The sequence below is a fragment of the Echeneis naucrates genome, chromosome 10, assembly GCF_900963305.1.
Source record: "Echeneis naucrates chromosome 10, fEcheNa1.1, whole genome shotgun sequence".
In the NCBI taxonomy this organism is placed as follows: domain Eukaryota; kingdom Metazoa; phylum Chordata; class Actinopteri; order Carangiformes; family Echeneidae; genus Echeneis; species Echeneis naucrates.
Window position 1 is genome coordinate 19,483,074 of NC_042520.1, and position 15,313 is coordinate 19,498,386.

A 15,313-nucleotide genomic window follows, 5' to 3' on the forward strand; every position below is an offset into this window, starting at 1 on the left:
GACGTGTCTTACTGTTGTCACACTGAAAACATGACAGCCCTCTCTCCTGCTGATGCAACAGTTTTTGGTTTGTTGTAGTAACAATAGCTTGGCTGAAAACATATTGTAAATGCCCCTTTATAATAGAATTGAACCTGGAATATGTTGTCTGATAAAAGCTAGAGGTGCTTTTCTTCCAATGTTAATACAAACATGTGGAAGTGATATTTGTTATTCTAGGCAGCTGTATTTCTTCTTTTCACACCAAAGAGAAAAACCTGCTGGTGGGTAAAAATTTCAGCTTTATGTACATCATAAGCATCACAACGCATTACTAGATGGGGGTTAACTAAGAGGCACCAACTTCAGAGCTTCAGAGGAACCAACTTCAAAGATCTGCTGCCAGTAGAGGGAATCACAACTACTTGCTTGTACAAAATGTGTAACTATAAATATGTGTGTGTGTATATAAATATATATAAATATATACACACACACATCCCATAGAAATCTTTACCATTTAGAGCAAAAAGTCATTAGCTTGCTTGTAGTGACGTTTGTAATTTTGGGGTGTGAAATTGAGGTGAGATGAATGAAAACTTTGCACGATTGTGTGCACCAAGACCTGTTTATACCTGATACTAACATGGCATTTAATTATCTTGATGATAGCATCTGATCTATGAGCATTTGTTTTTTGGAGAACTGTAACTTGCATGTGTGTTCTGGTCACTATCAAGCACCTGATGAACATCCTGTGCTCCACTCATCACATACATGTGAATCTGAAAATAAATGGTCCAAATGTGCGTTTGTCCCATGCTTTGCAGCAAATACAATCAAGGCTATCTGATCTATGCATTCCAATGAAGGAATAGTTTGCAGTCCACAATGAAACCGACTGAGCTGTGTGTATACAATCCTGTGTGGCTGATTACTTGTTTAGATCAACAGAGGAAGATAAAAGCAAAGCTTTTGTGACTACCGTCCTCCTGTGGCTATGAATTCATTCAATTCAACATCAGCGGCTTCTCTTGCATTTCTTCCAGGTGGTCTTGCCTCTATGCCCTCTCCAGCGTTACTCATCAGGGAGCTCGTATGTGAGTGTTGATGTTGGGAAACTTACTCTGGGTGCTGTAGCCTGAGGTCACGTGCTGCGACTCCTGGAGAGAGGAAGAGAGGGAGAGAGAAAAGCCAGAGGGAGATGAATTGAATGAATAAACCAACAGATGTCATTATTGATTTCACAGCAGTAAAACGATGCCATTACACAGGATTCAAATCTTCTCATCTCCTGCCGTCAACACTCTACCTCATTCTTAAAACTGGCTGGCAGGATTAGTGTGACGCTGGGGGCTAAGAGCCTAATTCATTAACTGCTGGGTCAGATTTACTGCCTCTGTGTTTACATTGTCTTTTGCTTTTGACATTATCACCACTGAGGTGTTTTGCACAAGTGTGAATCATAAAAAGCACACGACTGTGGGAAAAACACCACCTGCTGTTTTGCTCAGGATGCTATTGCAATTATTGAGATAAACACAGGATATAACATTTATGTAAATTTTAATGCGACACATTTCTCCACTGTTTACAGAGCAGCAGAAAAACTTTTCCATCATCTATCTCCTAAAGTGGCAATCCTTTAGCCTCTGTTTTTATTGTGTGTCAGTCTTTGTTCATTACTGTTGTCATTGCTGCACTGACTGCTCAAACGTCTGCTGTCAAACAAACAGTGTGGGTGGTTCTCCAACATAGTTTCCTTGAAATTACAGTCGATGAAGTTTGCCCCTCGGAAAGTGCACATTCTTTTCTTTCAGCCTCAGTTGTTGTCACTGCTCACATTATTTATATTTCTCTGGTCCAAAATTTTGTCTGAACACCAAGGGTTTCAAAAGGAAAATGGAAACTATGTTTTGATGTGATGATTGAAAGAAGCCAAACAAACACTTGTGCAACTTTCCTCTCCTGCTGTATGCCTGCTTACAATGGTGAAATTTTGTGGTGAAAAATATTAACTGCTGTGTAATGGCTGCCATCACTGATTTCACTTAGTGAAGTAAATAGGCCTCTGCTGTTTTGCTTTGGTGCTCTGGTGAATCAGATTGTGACAGTGACCATTCGTGAGCTATCCTTGCTGTTGACCTTTAACAAAGTGCAGGAGTAGAGAATCTAGTGCAGAGGAAGCCCTGATACCGAGGTGGAGATGGAGCTGAGGAGGAGTGAGGAGAACATCGGACCTGCTATATACTCTATCCTGATTGGATGGTTCAGTCTGTCAATCACAGAGCAGTCACACACTAATTTGTGCATGAGACCATCATTTAAAAAATTATGTTGTACTGAAAAAGACATGAAACAACAGACTGAGACCAATAACTCATAAAGAAAACGTTAACTGAAAAATAAATCAAGTGGGAAGTTGGACCCTATTTCCCATTGACTTCAATAGAATTTGTGATCTATATATGAAGACACTGTCCACCTTTATTCAACAATTGTCTCAGCACACACTGCTCCAATAAGCTAATGGCAATTATATACGAATTGTCCAATTCTTTGCAGTATTTTCAAGTTAGTTGACAGTTATAAAAGCTTATTAGCTATTGTTTACAATTTTCCATCTTTAGTAGAAGAAAAAAAAAAAGGAATGAAAAATTGCTATATTCAGGTGGGAAATACACAGCACAGTAACTACTGTAGAAATATTTTCAAAAGAAAGTCACTAAAGATGCTTTCTCAAAAACTAACATGATCATTTGCATATTAGGAATTTTTTATAGCTACTGGATTATCATCTATTGAAAACCTGTTTAAAAATTAAGTGAAACTAGATATTATTTATTCTAACTAGCCTTCTATATTATTTATTATGTATTATTATTTTCACTTAGTAACATATAATTGGTTAATAATAATATATAGTTGTATTTAACAGTTCAATTATTAATTTCTCAGAAGAAATCGTCTTGAATTAAATCTGTCTTGTATAAAGAATGTAAAGATTAGCCAATTGCTATAACTTGCGATGATTAAAGCTTTTAAGACTAATGTAACCTCTGTAGGGTTTCACTTTAAAACACTGATAGCTGCAGTACAAACATTTATAGAAAAGCAGCAAGTGGCTTTTTTCATCAGAACTGTCCATTCCCACAAAGCTCAAAACATACCGTGGAGGTGAATAAAACATTCACTCCCTAATTAATGTTGTAATTTCACTGTCACTTGCACCACTGCGCTGGATAAGGTGAGGGCAATCTGAGTCTATCACAGGAATCACCGCTACAGTGAATTTATGGATCAGATCTTATCAGAAGACTGAAGATCTGTCTGTGACAGACTGCAGTAAACTCACAATGAGTCAACAATAAGAGAAGGTGTTTAAGTCAAGAGGTGGAAACATATTTTTCTGCTACTTACTGACTCTTGTACCAATACAGATGTATTCAGAACAACATAGAACATTATAACACTGAAGAAGGTACCAGTTAGCTTGCAATCCCAAATGAACTTCAAGTATTGACTCTCATTGCAAAAAGATAGTAGTCTTTTATTTTGTTAAATTCAGAGTGTTCAACCAACCTTGTTTGGGATAGGGAACTTGGTCTGATCAGCCTTCCCAGGAGTGTGAATGGCCGTGAGAGGAGGAGGCCAGGAATGGGTCATCTCCTGAACACACACACATACACACACGTTTTATTACTTTACTACAAATTATTAATACATTTTTTCTGGTACTACAACCCAAACTAATTAAAACACATAATTCACAGTAAATGCAAGTTTTCCTTCATGTGGAGTGTACTCACTGAATAACAATGATGACTGAAGTCAAGCAAATTTGAGCAAAGGGACTGCTTATACAATTTCTTTGATGCAGAGCAGTGGAGTCAGCATTCAGTCAAGGTTCTGCTGAACCGTCCCCATCAGAGTGGACTTAAATGTAACTTATAGTATAAACTGAGGGGAGCAAAGGGAGTTGGTGGCTCACCAGGGATGAGTGTACTGAGTGTGAACTAAATGCAGAGTTGATGAATTACCAAAACACAAGCTGACTCCAGTCTGCTGCATAACAACTAAGCAGTAGCAGCAGCAACAGAGGGGGCAGCAAGGGCAGCATGTCCTTTCAATTATTCTGATCGCACAGTCCCAATATGGAGAAGACTCAATTAGTGAACGAGATACAGGTCTGGCACCAGTGTGTGTTTTTTTGGCAGTATGAGTGTCAGGTACACAAACCTCTCACAGTGGATGGGTGTCGAAAGGTACTGTATATAGAATTACCAGACTCTTCATTGGACATTTAAAAAATGCTGCATTTTAATCAGTTTCACACGTGCATACAGCTGCCATTTAGCAGGCACTGGGTCAAAAAGGCTTGAAGTCAATAATACCACAATTTCCCATCATGCATCTCTTCGCCCCCTCTGGAGGAGATGACTCATAGTCAGATGACTCATGTTTTTGTGCTTTTGTCTATGTGTGAGGGATGTAGCTTGATGTTATTGAAGATTCCTCAGTAAATGTCTGTGTGTGTGTGTGTGTGTGTGTGTGTGTGTGTGTGTGTGTGTGTGTGTGTGTGTGTGCTTCCCCTTCTACAATCTAAACACACAAGAACACGCACAAAGCATTGCTGGGCAACTCTTCTGACATCATCAAACCTCTCAGTTTTTGACAGGCGGTAGTGCGGATGGTGTTTGTATCTACGCATATATTTCGATGGTGTTATTACTCCCATTGCATGTCATTAACTCAGTCTGTCACATTAACATAGACACACACGTCACTGTGATTTACAGTTATCATCTACTAGTCATATTAGACATTGTCTAACATCATCTCATCTTCCACTTCCATGTAAACAAACTGACAAAATGTACACTGATACCCAATGACAGCTGCATGTGTAAACTGCAAACTGGCTCAAGTGTAAGATGGTAAACGGGCATCATCAAAAATTCTAAAATCTTCCAGAATAATATGTTTTTTTCCAGAGAGCGTTGAATATTATGGGTAGTCTGTTGCATTAATAATGCAAGTGTACTCTGTCTATCACCTTTCAGAATCAGTTAGGGCTGAGACTTTTGTTAGTGCTGCTCCATCGGCAGATGTTTCAGAGGTTTGTGTAATGTGTTTGCAGACATAGAGTGAAAAAAATCCAGGAGTAAAATTTACAGGATTTAGAGTAAATATTTTTAGAAGGCATAGACACGTTTCTGACTAGCCGTCAGGTGTTGTTTGAAAAAAGGATATCAGGACAAGTCAAACATACTTCCAACATGTTTCTCCACATTTTAAAATCAGGTCGTCATAGCAACATCGTAATAGAGCAAAAACCTTTACCGAGTTAAACCTAATACAAAAAAACCCCTAAAAACTGGATAACAGGTTAAAAGGTTGTTCACCCAAACAACCACTTCTATCCCTTTCCTCCGTTGTATCTATCTATCAATGCTGTTTTTATCCCTCCTGGTTTCTGTTTTCAATTCAATACACACGAGAGGTGGATAAAATTTCATTGGTGATATCCCTCTCAGTGAAAGATTATATCTGAAAAGTTCGACAGCAGCAACTTTTACCTTAAAATGTTCTGGTCACTGTGTGTAATCCACAGACCTCACAGAGGACACAGCTGCAGGTTTTTCAGGACTATTTCTCTGGTAGGAAGCTGTTCCAATGAAAACTTTCCAAACAGAGTGCCGCAGGGCGGACATTTTTGTAGGCCAGCCCAGATGTTAGCATCATCCTGGTTTTCTCAACCAAAAGCCAATGGGATTTTTACAGGGGTTGTGCATTGTTGCTGAAAAGTAACTGCGACAAATGCTTTCATAGCATTTACACATTTTATTCAATGTAATAAACAATTTTTTGAAGTCCACACACAGAAGTAAAAAGCTAATTTTGCAAACAAACTACTCCGCCACCACATAAGTTACATTCACCGCCACAAAACCTCCAACTTGAAGTTGGTTTTAATAGTTTGCAAAAGCATAAATGTTAACATAGCATAGCTGAAAAGCTGGACAGGGGAGGTATTTACCAGTATATATTTACCACCCTCGCCCAGTGCCTCACTCCAGCACCCCCGTGACCCAGAAAGCGAAAAGATGGATGGATGGATGGAAAAGAGTAGTGGGCTGAATGTCCAGGGCTTTGTTCATGATCACCACATATTATTTATCATCTAACAAAAAGCACATTCAAAAAATCCCCAGGCTTCAGGTTGAGACAAGCAGGAACGCTAAAATGTGGCTTAGGACTCATTCCTGCAGCACTGCACGAGGCCTCTGAATTTGCCAGATTTGTAACCAACTTTGTTTATCTACTTTATTTTTTTTTATTTTAGAAACCACAGTATAAATGTGATACTGCACTCTGAGGTGTGTTGATCCATAGTTATAGTTTGGATAACGCTACGCTTGTTTATCGGTGTAACGCCACGTTATGGTCTGTGGACAGAGAGCGGATTTCTTTAATCATATCACGAGGTGGCCCAAACAGTCCTAACGCAGTAATAAGACAGCATAGTTTTTTTTTTAAGTTTCGTGTCCAGTTTGAGCAGCTTTGACTTTGCCTTTAAGTCTGGGACACACTGTTACTTTGAATTGTGAGAACATCCAAAACAACGTTTCTGTGACAACCAACTTGGAGCTGTGCCGTTACAGAAAGGGAAAGATTAACCGCAGGCCTCCTCTCCGACTCACCTCCCCTCACACTCTGAACTCCCTGATTTTTTCCACTTGACATGGCTAAAAACCAGACGGGATTCAATAGCGTACCAATATTATTGACAAAGGCTCTTCATGCAGCTCACAGCACAGTATCTGTCACACAGACTGTTGGCCAGCATATTGATTTGTGCAAGGGAGAGAGCACAGAATGACAGAGGGCAGGGATGGGATGAAGAACGGGAGACAAGCAGAGAAAGAGTGATGGCACAGTGAGTGATATGACAGAGGTGAGAGAATAGATAGAGGCCAATACAGAGAGGAAGATAGACGGTGAGGAAAGGAAGAGGTAACCTGACAGGAAGCAGTCAGAGGGTCCTTGTCTTTATAGCAGCAAATCCTCTGCCTGGCAAGAAGATAAGTGGGAAAACGTTTCTGTTGTGACATCGCTCTGAAGAAACACGGTAACAAAACAAACAGACAGGAGCAGAAAGGAGAGGGACGAGGGGAACAGTGGAAATAACGTGTTGCTTGAAGTGATTTTGATGACATGCAGATAGGAAAAGAGGGGAACAGAGAGATGTAAGGAGAGTGAAGGAGAGGAAAAAATTGAGGAAAAGATTTCTGCATGAAGTCATCCTACAATAACAAAAACTTGTATAATCATTGACCTGAGCCAAAACATCTTTCTTTCTCTCCCTCTGCCTTTTACGTCCTCTGTTTTTCTTGTCCATTTTTCCACAAAATCAGGCCCACAGGAGAGAGATGAAGGTCTTTGTGAGCAAACAGAAAACAGCTGATAATCAGTGCAATTACTCTGAATGTGTGTGTGTCTATGTGCGTGTGTGTGTGTGTGTGTGTGTGTGTGTGTGTGTGTGTGTGTGTGTGTGTGTGTACCCAAGCAACGTACCCGCAAAATCTCTTCAACACAGCTGGAGTCGTTTGGTAGGCTGACCTGGAGGAAACAAAGAGGAAAGACAGAAAGACTGACTTCAACACCATTTATAGCAGCATTACACTACATGTAAACCATAAACAGAGGTAGAAGAAGGGAAGCAGACTCTTCGACACAACAGTCGTCTCAACGGTCTCTAGTTTACTATGAAACTGTAACAGTAGCATATCTATAAAAGCAGAACTGACAAATGCCACTGTCAGATTTCAGGCTAACCTTGGCTTAATGAGTTATTTGAAAATTCCCCCTTCAGCTATCTGTTTTATGTTTTCTGCTGACTTGTGTGAACCCCATAAAAACTTTTTTTTATTGTCCTCTTGTCGGCTATATGCATTAAATCATACTTAAAAAAAACTGAAGTCAAAGTTGCATTACCCTGGAAACAAATCATTCTCCTGAGTTAAGTCACTTTACACTGAAGAAAATGAATCTTATCATGCAGACTGAAGCCAGTTAGTCATATTATGTGATAAGGATTAATGTGAGATGAAACCGTTTGGTTTGTGACTTTAATGTAACATCAGCCTGCAACAGCCAATGCAAACTTACAGCAGCAGGACAGTTGCAGATGTTGGCTTCCAAGATCAGGTTTATAACAGTGGGAAAGCACTAAATAGTGAACTTCCAACCATTAGCCTGCAAACTAGCTTACTAGATACAGTAGGGAAGAAACTCACACTCACACTTGAATTTCCAAATGTTATTGCTCATGTGTATTGTTTTAAAAAAAAGGTCTAGGAAGTGCTTTAATTTTCTTCTTTAGTCAAGGTCTAAACAATTTAAAATCAATTTTCAAATCATTCATTTAAAGTCACGTAATTACTGCTTAGTTTGTAAACCAATATTTATACTTTGAAAGCTAAAATGAGGGCATTCTGGTTGTTTGAGAGGATGCAGTGATTTATAAACACTGGCTTGGTATGCGCGCTGAAAAAAGTAATGAAGGGAAATTTAGAAAACTGAGATTTTTCACTTTTCCTGTCCAAAAAAACCCTAGATGTTTGTGGTTTGGCCAGTGTTGTGTTAACCATAGGGCCATTTCAGCTCAACAGAATTCACAAAACTGACTAGAGTTTTCTATTAGAAGAAAAAGCGGCTGAGCTTAGACATATGCAGCTACTCTGATTGAATTTACCAGCTCAGTGGCTGCACACTGCTAATCTGTGTTAACATGTGCCTTTGTCAATTAAGTCTTACTAAGAACAGGAGTGATCTGGACTGGTGACTGAAGTAACATTATGGCAGATTCCTGAGCTATAGATTTAGACCAGTGCGTGACATGCATGATTTAAATGATCTTGGAGAGAAGGACAACAGAAAACATTTGCGGCAACTAAAAATTAAACTGTGAAAGAAAAATGCCAAGACCAAAAGTCAAAATATTTCTGTAGCTTTGCTTTGCCTGTTCAGCCAAAGTGCAAATTGCTCTTCATGCAAAATACGCTTACTTTTCTGTTTATCCTAAATGCAAACTATTATTGCCACTGCAGGAAGCACATGACATTGTTAGCTGAAACCTACATGACAAGAAAAAGAATGTCCGTTTGCCAATTTGTTGCTTCCAAAAAGTAATTAAAAAAAATAAAATAAAATAAAGCAATTAATCGGGCCAGATCTCAGCTTGGATCAATCCAGCTAACAGGCTCATTAAAGAGGAGAGAGACAGAGGAACAGCTGGAAGAAGAAAGACAGACTGAAAGTCTGAGAGCAATTCACTGTAGAACTGATGTATAACATAATACAGCATCGTAAACTCTGTCACACACCATTACTAATAGCACCAACATGACCACAGGAACAGTTTAGTAACCATGATGAAGAGGATGACATCATATTCCCCCTTAAATCACTGACTGTTAAAACAACCAAAAAAATAAAAATGATTAGGTGTGTGTGTTTGTGTGTGTGTGAGAGAGTCCAAACTGCCTGAGCTCACTGACAAGGCATCCCTCTGAATGTCTTTGAGACATGAGCTGTGTGTGTCTACACGAGCACGTCACATCACTTGACATCAGCACATTCATTACCCAGCAAGTTGACAGGAAACTAGACTGGGCAGCTATATTATGTGATTTCCACTGAAATATTCGAGGCTACTTTCAACAAAGACGTAAAAAATCCTCCCAAGTCATCCCCAAAGGTATTACAACATAAAAGAGTTTGTATTGTTTTATCCAGAGGTTATTTGGTTAATGAAAGAATATATTTTCATTACAGGCTCAGAGCACAAGGTTTAGTTTAGTCGAGAAAGGACATGAAATAATAATTTGAATTTATATCTAAGCGCAGCTCACATCAGTAATTAGGTTGTGGATTATCACACGCCAACTGTGTTGCGAGAGTGAAGAAATGTGAGTTATTCTCACAAGAGTTGGCTATAACCTGTAGAACAGGACAGAATTGGCGTGATGTGTCCTTTCAAGTTAAGATCCAGTGTGTGTGAATAATGACTCCCAGAATTTTGAAAAGCATCATATGTTGCTGATGTGGGAAACCATTCTAGCCACATTATAACAAGCCGCAAACATAAAAGTGACATCTCAGTAAACAGATGCTTATTAACCCCCCCAGCAGACACAGAGTAACATTAGCATTTTTTGGAGCTTAACAATGAACATTATAATAAATAAATAAATAATATAAAAAATAATAAATAATAATAATATATATATATATATATTGGTATGTAGGTTTTACATGTAACATCTCCCAGTTGTGTTTGGAAATTATGCTAATGAGAACTCTGAGGGTGAACCAAAATAGTAAGACTGAACTCCAACAATGAACTGCAAAAAGCAAACACAGTGAAGAGCTGAGGGAAAGTATGGAGTATGGAGGGGATGCTTCTGGGCTTGTCACTATGAGTGTCATTTTCTGCATTGCAGACAGTTATTCCTTGCATTGTTAATATAAAAATTGTGAGAATCGCAGCTTTCAGTAATGTTTTTCCACTGAGGCATTTACTGTGGTATGATTACTACATTTAATACTAGTAATACAATGGATTAAATGTAATAAGAAATGTGTTTTATGACTAAGAGAAACACAAAACATTCATTTCACAGTTTGTAGAAATAAAATAAATGCTTTAAAAAATTCTTAAAATAGCAACATAAGATTAGTGGAAAGAGAAGAATGAATTAAAACTGCAAGTAGCGATGAATGGCCCCTTGCACACCTGCACAACAAGGAGGCTCCTGGAGTGGCCCCATGCAAATGCATTCAAACTTGAAGCATTTTGTTTGAGTGGTGTGCGTGCAACGTATTGTGAGTTTCCACTTTGTGACCCTGGAGAGCACTCATCAGTTTTATGTCATGTGGAAATGTAAATTGTGGGGAACACGTCTTGTAAATATCATGCGTAATGACGCTGACATCCTGTATCCAGTAGGTGGCGCTCTGCATATGATTCAGTACTGACATTGTAGACGTGTTCAAGACAGGAATCTGAACAAGCGTGCAAAGGTGGGTGCAGATTGGACACAATATGTAAGCGTTATAATGATGTCCTATTACAGTAAATATCAAAATCAAGTGTTTGCGTTATCAGGTTGACCTCCTGTATCCAGGAGGTGGTGTGTGTCTGTGTGTGACTCAGTTTTGACACATAGATGTGTTCAGGGAAAGAATTTTATTGTGTGTGCAAAATTTGGGATAGATTGGACAATGCATGCTGGAATTACAAGGACTTTCTTTTTTTACAGTGAAACAAAGTCTCAAGAGCTTGCCGCAATGCCATGCCATGCCAAGCAGGAGGAAGCGAAGGAAAAAAGATTTTGATTGTTTTACATCATAATGGTCTTGAGATAATACTGAGCAAATAAGTCATTTGGAAATAAATTGCAGGAGTATGTTACAGTAAAAAGTAAAATTATGAGGCGGCAAAATGGCAGACTTCCTGTTTGAGTGAGTGGGTCCTTGAGACTTTTTTGTGCAGCTCATCATGATATGTGAACCAGTTTTTGCTTGTGTACATCAGTCCTGTGCGAGGGACTCAACAAAAGGTGGCACCGTGGATCCATTTTTTGATGTACATTTCTGCAACTAAATAATATTCAACGCAGTCCCAACATGCTGTCCAAATTTCACACATTACAGTTCACTGTGAATTCCAAATTGTCAACTACAAATTCAAAGTTGTAAGTTCTGAATCCAACAAAATAAACTGTAATTTGTGCAGGGAAGCAGAGTGGCATACTGTTGCACAGGAAGGTCACAGGTTTGATTCCCGGGCCTGGGGCCTTTCTGTGAAGACTTTGCAAGTTCTTCCTGTGCTTGCGTGGGTTTCCTCCCACCGTCCAAAGACATAATGTTTAGGTAATTGGTGACTGAGTAGGTCTGAGTGTGAGTGGTTGTTGGTCTCTGTCTGTTTCTGTGTGTTGGCCCTGTCCAGGGTGACCCCACCCTCACCCAGAGTGAGCTGGCATCAGCTCCAGCACCCTTTGCGACCCGCAAGCAGCTGAGCGGTAGAGGATGAATGAATTATTACAATTTTTGCAAAACCAAGGAACTATAAATTATAAATCATCATTAACCAACAGTCAATTATAAATAACACAATGTAAATTGTAAGTTGTCAAATATGAAAAATATGTTGGAAGTGACTGTAAATTAAAAACAAGCAATGTTGTTCAGGTTACTACACTAATGTATTGCCTCCTCAGCTGACTGTGACATTTTAAAATAAACAAACTATACATATAAACAGAATCATTTTCCAAATAGTTCAGCATTATGAGAGGGCCATATATGAAGGATAAAAACAAGAACATTTAAATTTATTTTTAAAATTTTTTACTTCTTTTTTTTTTTTTTTAAACACAACTGGCAGTCAAAAAATGGAAACATATAATTTCAGGCTCACTGAGTCCGTCTATTTCTGTCTCTCTCCATCCGTCTATACAACTGTGTCTCCCTGCCTCACTTGTACCATCCCTGTCCATCAGAGTTGTGCTTAGTTCACTGGAGCATAACACTGACACGACCAGGGTTTGGTGTTTGTTTCCTACTTGCAGTATGGACGTCTAAACCAGATGGCATACACAATGTGTCAGAGTAACCAACACGCTGCTTCGTTGTTGCAAATATACAAGTCTATTTGGGGATCAGTGAATAGAAACTGGCACTGACATGTGACTCTTACATGTAATATCATTGCACGTACCTCCTAATTCTACTTACTGTGAGATCATGGTTTAATGTCAAGGACTAGGAGATTGGCGGGAGGGCATAAAAAAAAAAGCAATGAGAGATGAGTGACAGCCAGAGAGGAAGTCTGCGGGAAGAGGAAGGACCAAATTCAGAGGGAAAATTGATGGCAAAGAAAAATGAGAGACAGTATAGAAGGGAGCACGAGAGAAGGGGAAAATATAGCTGAGGCAATTACTGATGCAGAAATCCTCTCTCTCTGAAATAGCTGCATCGATGAATAAACGAACACACCAACCATCTCACTCACACTTTCACACACGCTCACACGCACGCACGCACACACACCAACTTAAGGGCAGATACACTGTCATCAAGAAGTTAATGCAGACAGGAACACATGAGAGCTCATATCCACATGGTCCCATTTAGACAGGGCTGCGTCTAGCTGCTGTTATTATTGTTGACATATGCTGATTGTTTTCTTGATTAAATGTTTGGCCTATACATGCCAGAAAGTATTGAAAAATGCCCATCATTTTTTCCCCAGAACTGAAGGTGAGGGTGTCATATATTGTTTTGTCTCACCAACTCAAAACACTCAATAATTAAGTTTAATAACATGTGCAACAAAGGACAGCAGCAAATCCTCACAGCTGAGAAACTGGAAGAAGGCATGTTTTGGCATTTTGAAAGCCATTCATCTGATGAATAATAGCCAGCAGTTTTTCTGTTAATTGCCTGATTATTTTAGCCCCGACACACATACAGTGAGGTTAAAGTGCAAGCACAATCAACTTGAAACTACTTGATCATTGTGCATCTCCTCAAATCGCATAAACAAAAGAAACAACAGCTGCAGCAATGAAAGGACATTATGTCTTATAATTAATGTTGCACTTAAAAAAAATGACATTTTCTTGTAGCTGGATAAAAATGTACCTTAAACATTTTTTGCTAATTTTTGTAGTAAATAAGTAACTACAACCTGCAGAGTGAACCGTGGTTGTTGTTTGTGTAAAAGTTTGGACACCCTAAAAGGCAAATACAGCTGACAAATCCTGATGACAACTCTTCACCTGCCTCAGTCCTAAAGGGACCGTAAAAGCTGGACGAGCTCATGAAACCGTAAACAATAATAATCAGGCTGCTACAGCGTAGTCATGTGAGAGACAATTGTAGTTCTGTGTTGTTTACATTGTTAGAAAAGCGACACAGACCTGCTCACTTCCTGGTGATCAACAGAAAACCCGCACATTCTGATACAATGAGATACTATGGTCATCAAATCATTTTACGTAATATGCCAGGATATTTACTACTTACAAGAAAATTGATTCAATAGTCTAAGGTCAGTTTTGATTTTGTGTTTCTGAACCAACACAAACAGGGGAAACAATCTGGATAAATTTCAACCACATGAAAAGTGCAACTGTTTATAAACCTTCAATTCAACTCACTGTCAAATAAGGCTCTATAATGGCGTTGTTGTTAATGAGAAATTATATCAAAGGAGCTTGATTCTTAATATATTGAGAATCACTATTGGCGTTTATTAGAAATTAAGTCTGGTAAGAAATCTGATCGATCATTTTCATTATAATCTGTATCAAATGTTGAGATAAACAGCAAAGTTTGAACAATATTCATGAACTACAGAGGTGCTTTTGTCCTGACACTCCGTTCTGGTTGGCTAAATAGATCTTTATTGTATTAATTTGTCATATTAGTGCAGAGCCAGTTTACACTCCGCAAGCAGCCTCTGATACAATTACATAACAAACACATTTAATGTGATTCCACTCAAATTATTTCCTTTTATTTGTCTTTTCATGTTTCAAATCCAGCAGCGTCTTGTTTCTTTTGTACTGGAATTAAAAATCATTAAGAGGTAATTATAGTAATGTGTTTAAGACTCGACAAAAACATGCTCTCCTCTCTGGATGTGTGTGTGAGAGAAAGAGAGAGAGCACAATATAAATGACTCAATGAAAGCATGTGGGATGACAAAATATGAATTAATAAAAACACCCCAAAAGACATGCCGTCTATTCATATCTACAATAACAGAGAGAAGATAACATTTGACTTGGCAGATTGGCAGAACAGAAGATGAAAGAGAAAAGAAGAGATAAAAAGACAGAATGAAAGGGGATAATGAGCAAAGAAAATGAAAGATAGGCAAAGACAAAGTCAAACAGAATCAAATCTGGAGCCTGATGAATGTAAACACTTTCCCCTGCACTGTCCTCAGAGAGCTATTAACTCATCCTCTCCTATTTCGGTTTTATTTTAGAGTCATCCTCTCAGGATATTTTTTCAGTAAGATGAGGGAAAGGTTTACTTTGTTAGATAAATTACATAAAGCATCTGAACCTACTCTTCTGACACAGTCATCCTCAACACCGGAGCAGCCTAAATGTGCCACTGAGAAACACACTGCTGGTTTGCTGTCGTGAAAAATGTTAAGTCAAATGAAAACTGTCAATCATCCAGTTGCTATGATTGAAGTTTCGAGTCTTATATGGTTCAGACTGGGGTCCAACAGGGTTTGGAAAATCTT

The 15,313-nt window shown here is 38.7% G+C and overlaps 1 protein-coding gene across 1 annotated transcript in view; it reads right to left on the reverse strand.

The window, feature by feature from the left end:
• Positions 1-15,313, reverse strand: part of aff2 (AF4/FMR2 family, member 2) — a 134,874-nt gene that overhangs the window by 50,521 nt on the left and 69,040 nt on the right. Inside the window, exons 5-7 of the mRNA XM_029511985.1 lie at positions 7,558-7,602; positions 3,562-3,648; positions 1,106-1,142 (exon numbers count right to left, since the gene is read on the reverse strand). Of these exons, the coding sequence (XP_029367845.1) occupies positions 1,106-1,142; positions 3,562-3,648; positions 7,558-7,602 (169 nt within the window). The remainder of the gene's footprint in view (positions 1-1,105; positions 1,143-3,561; positions 3,649-7,557; positions 7,603-15,313) is intronic.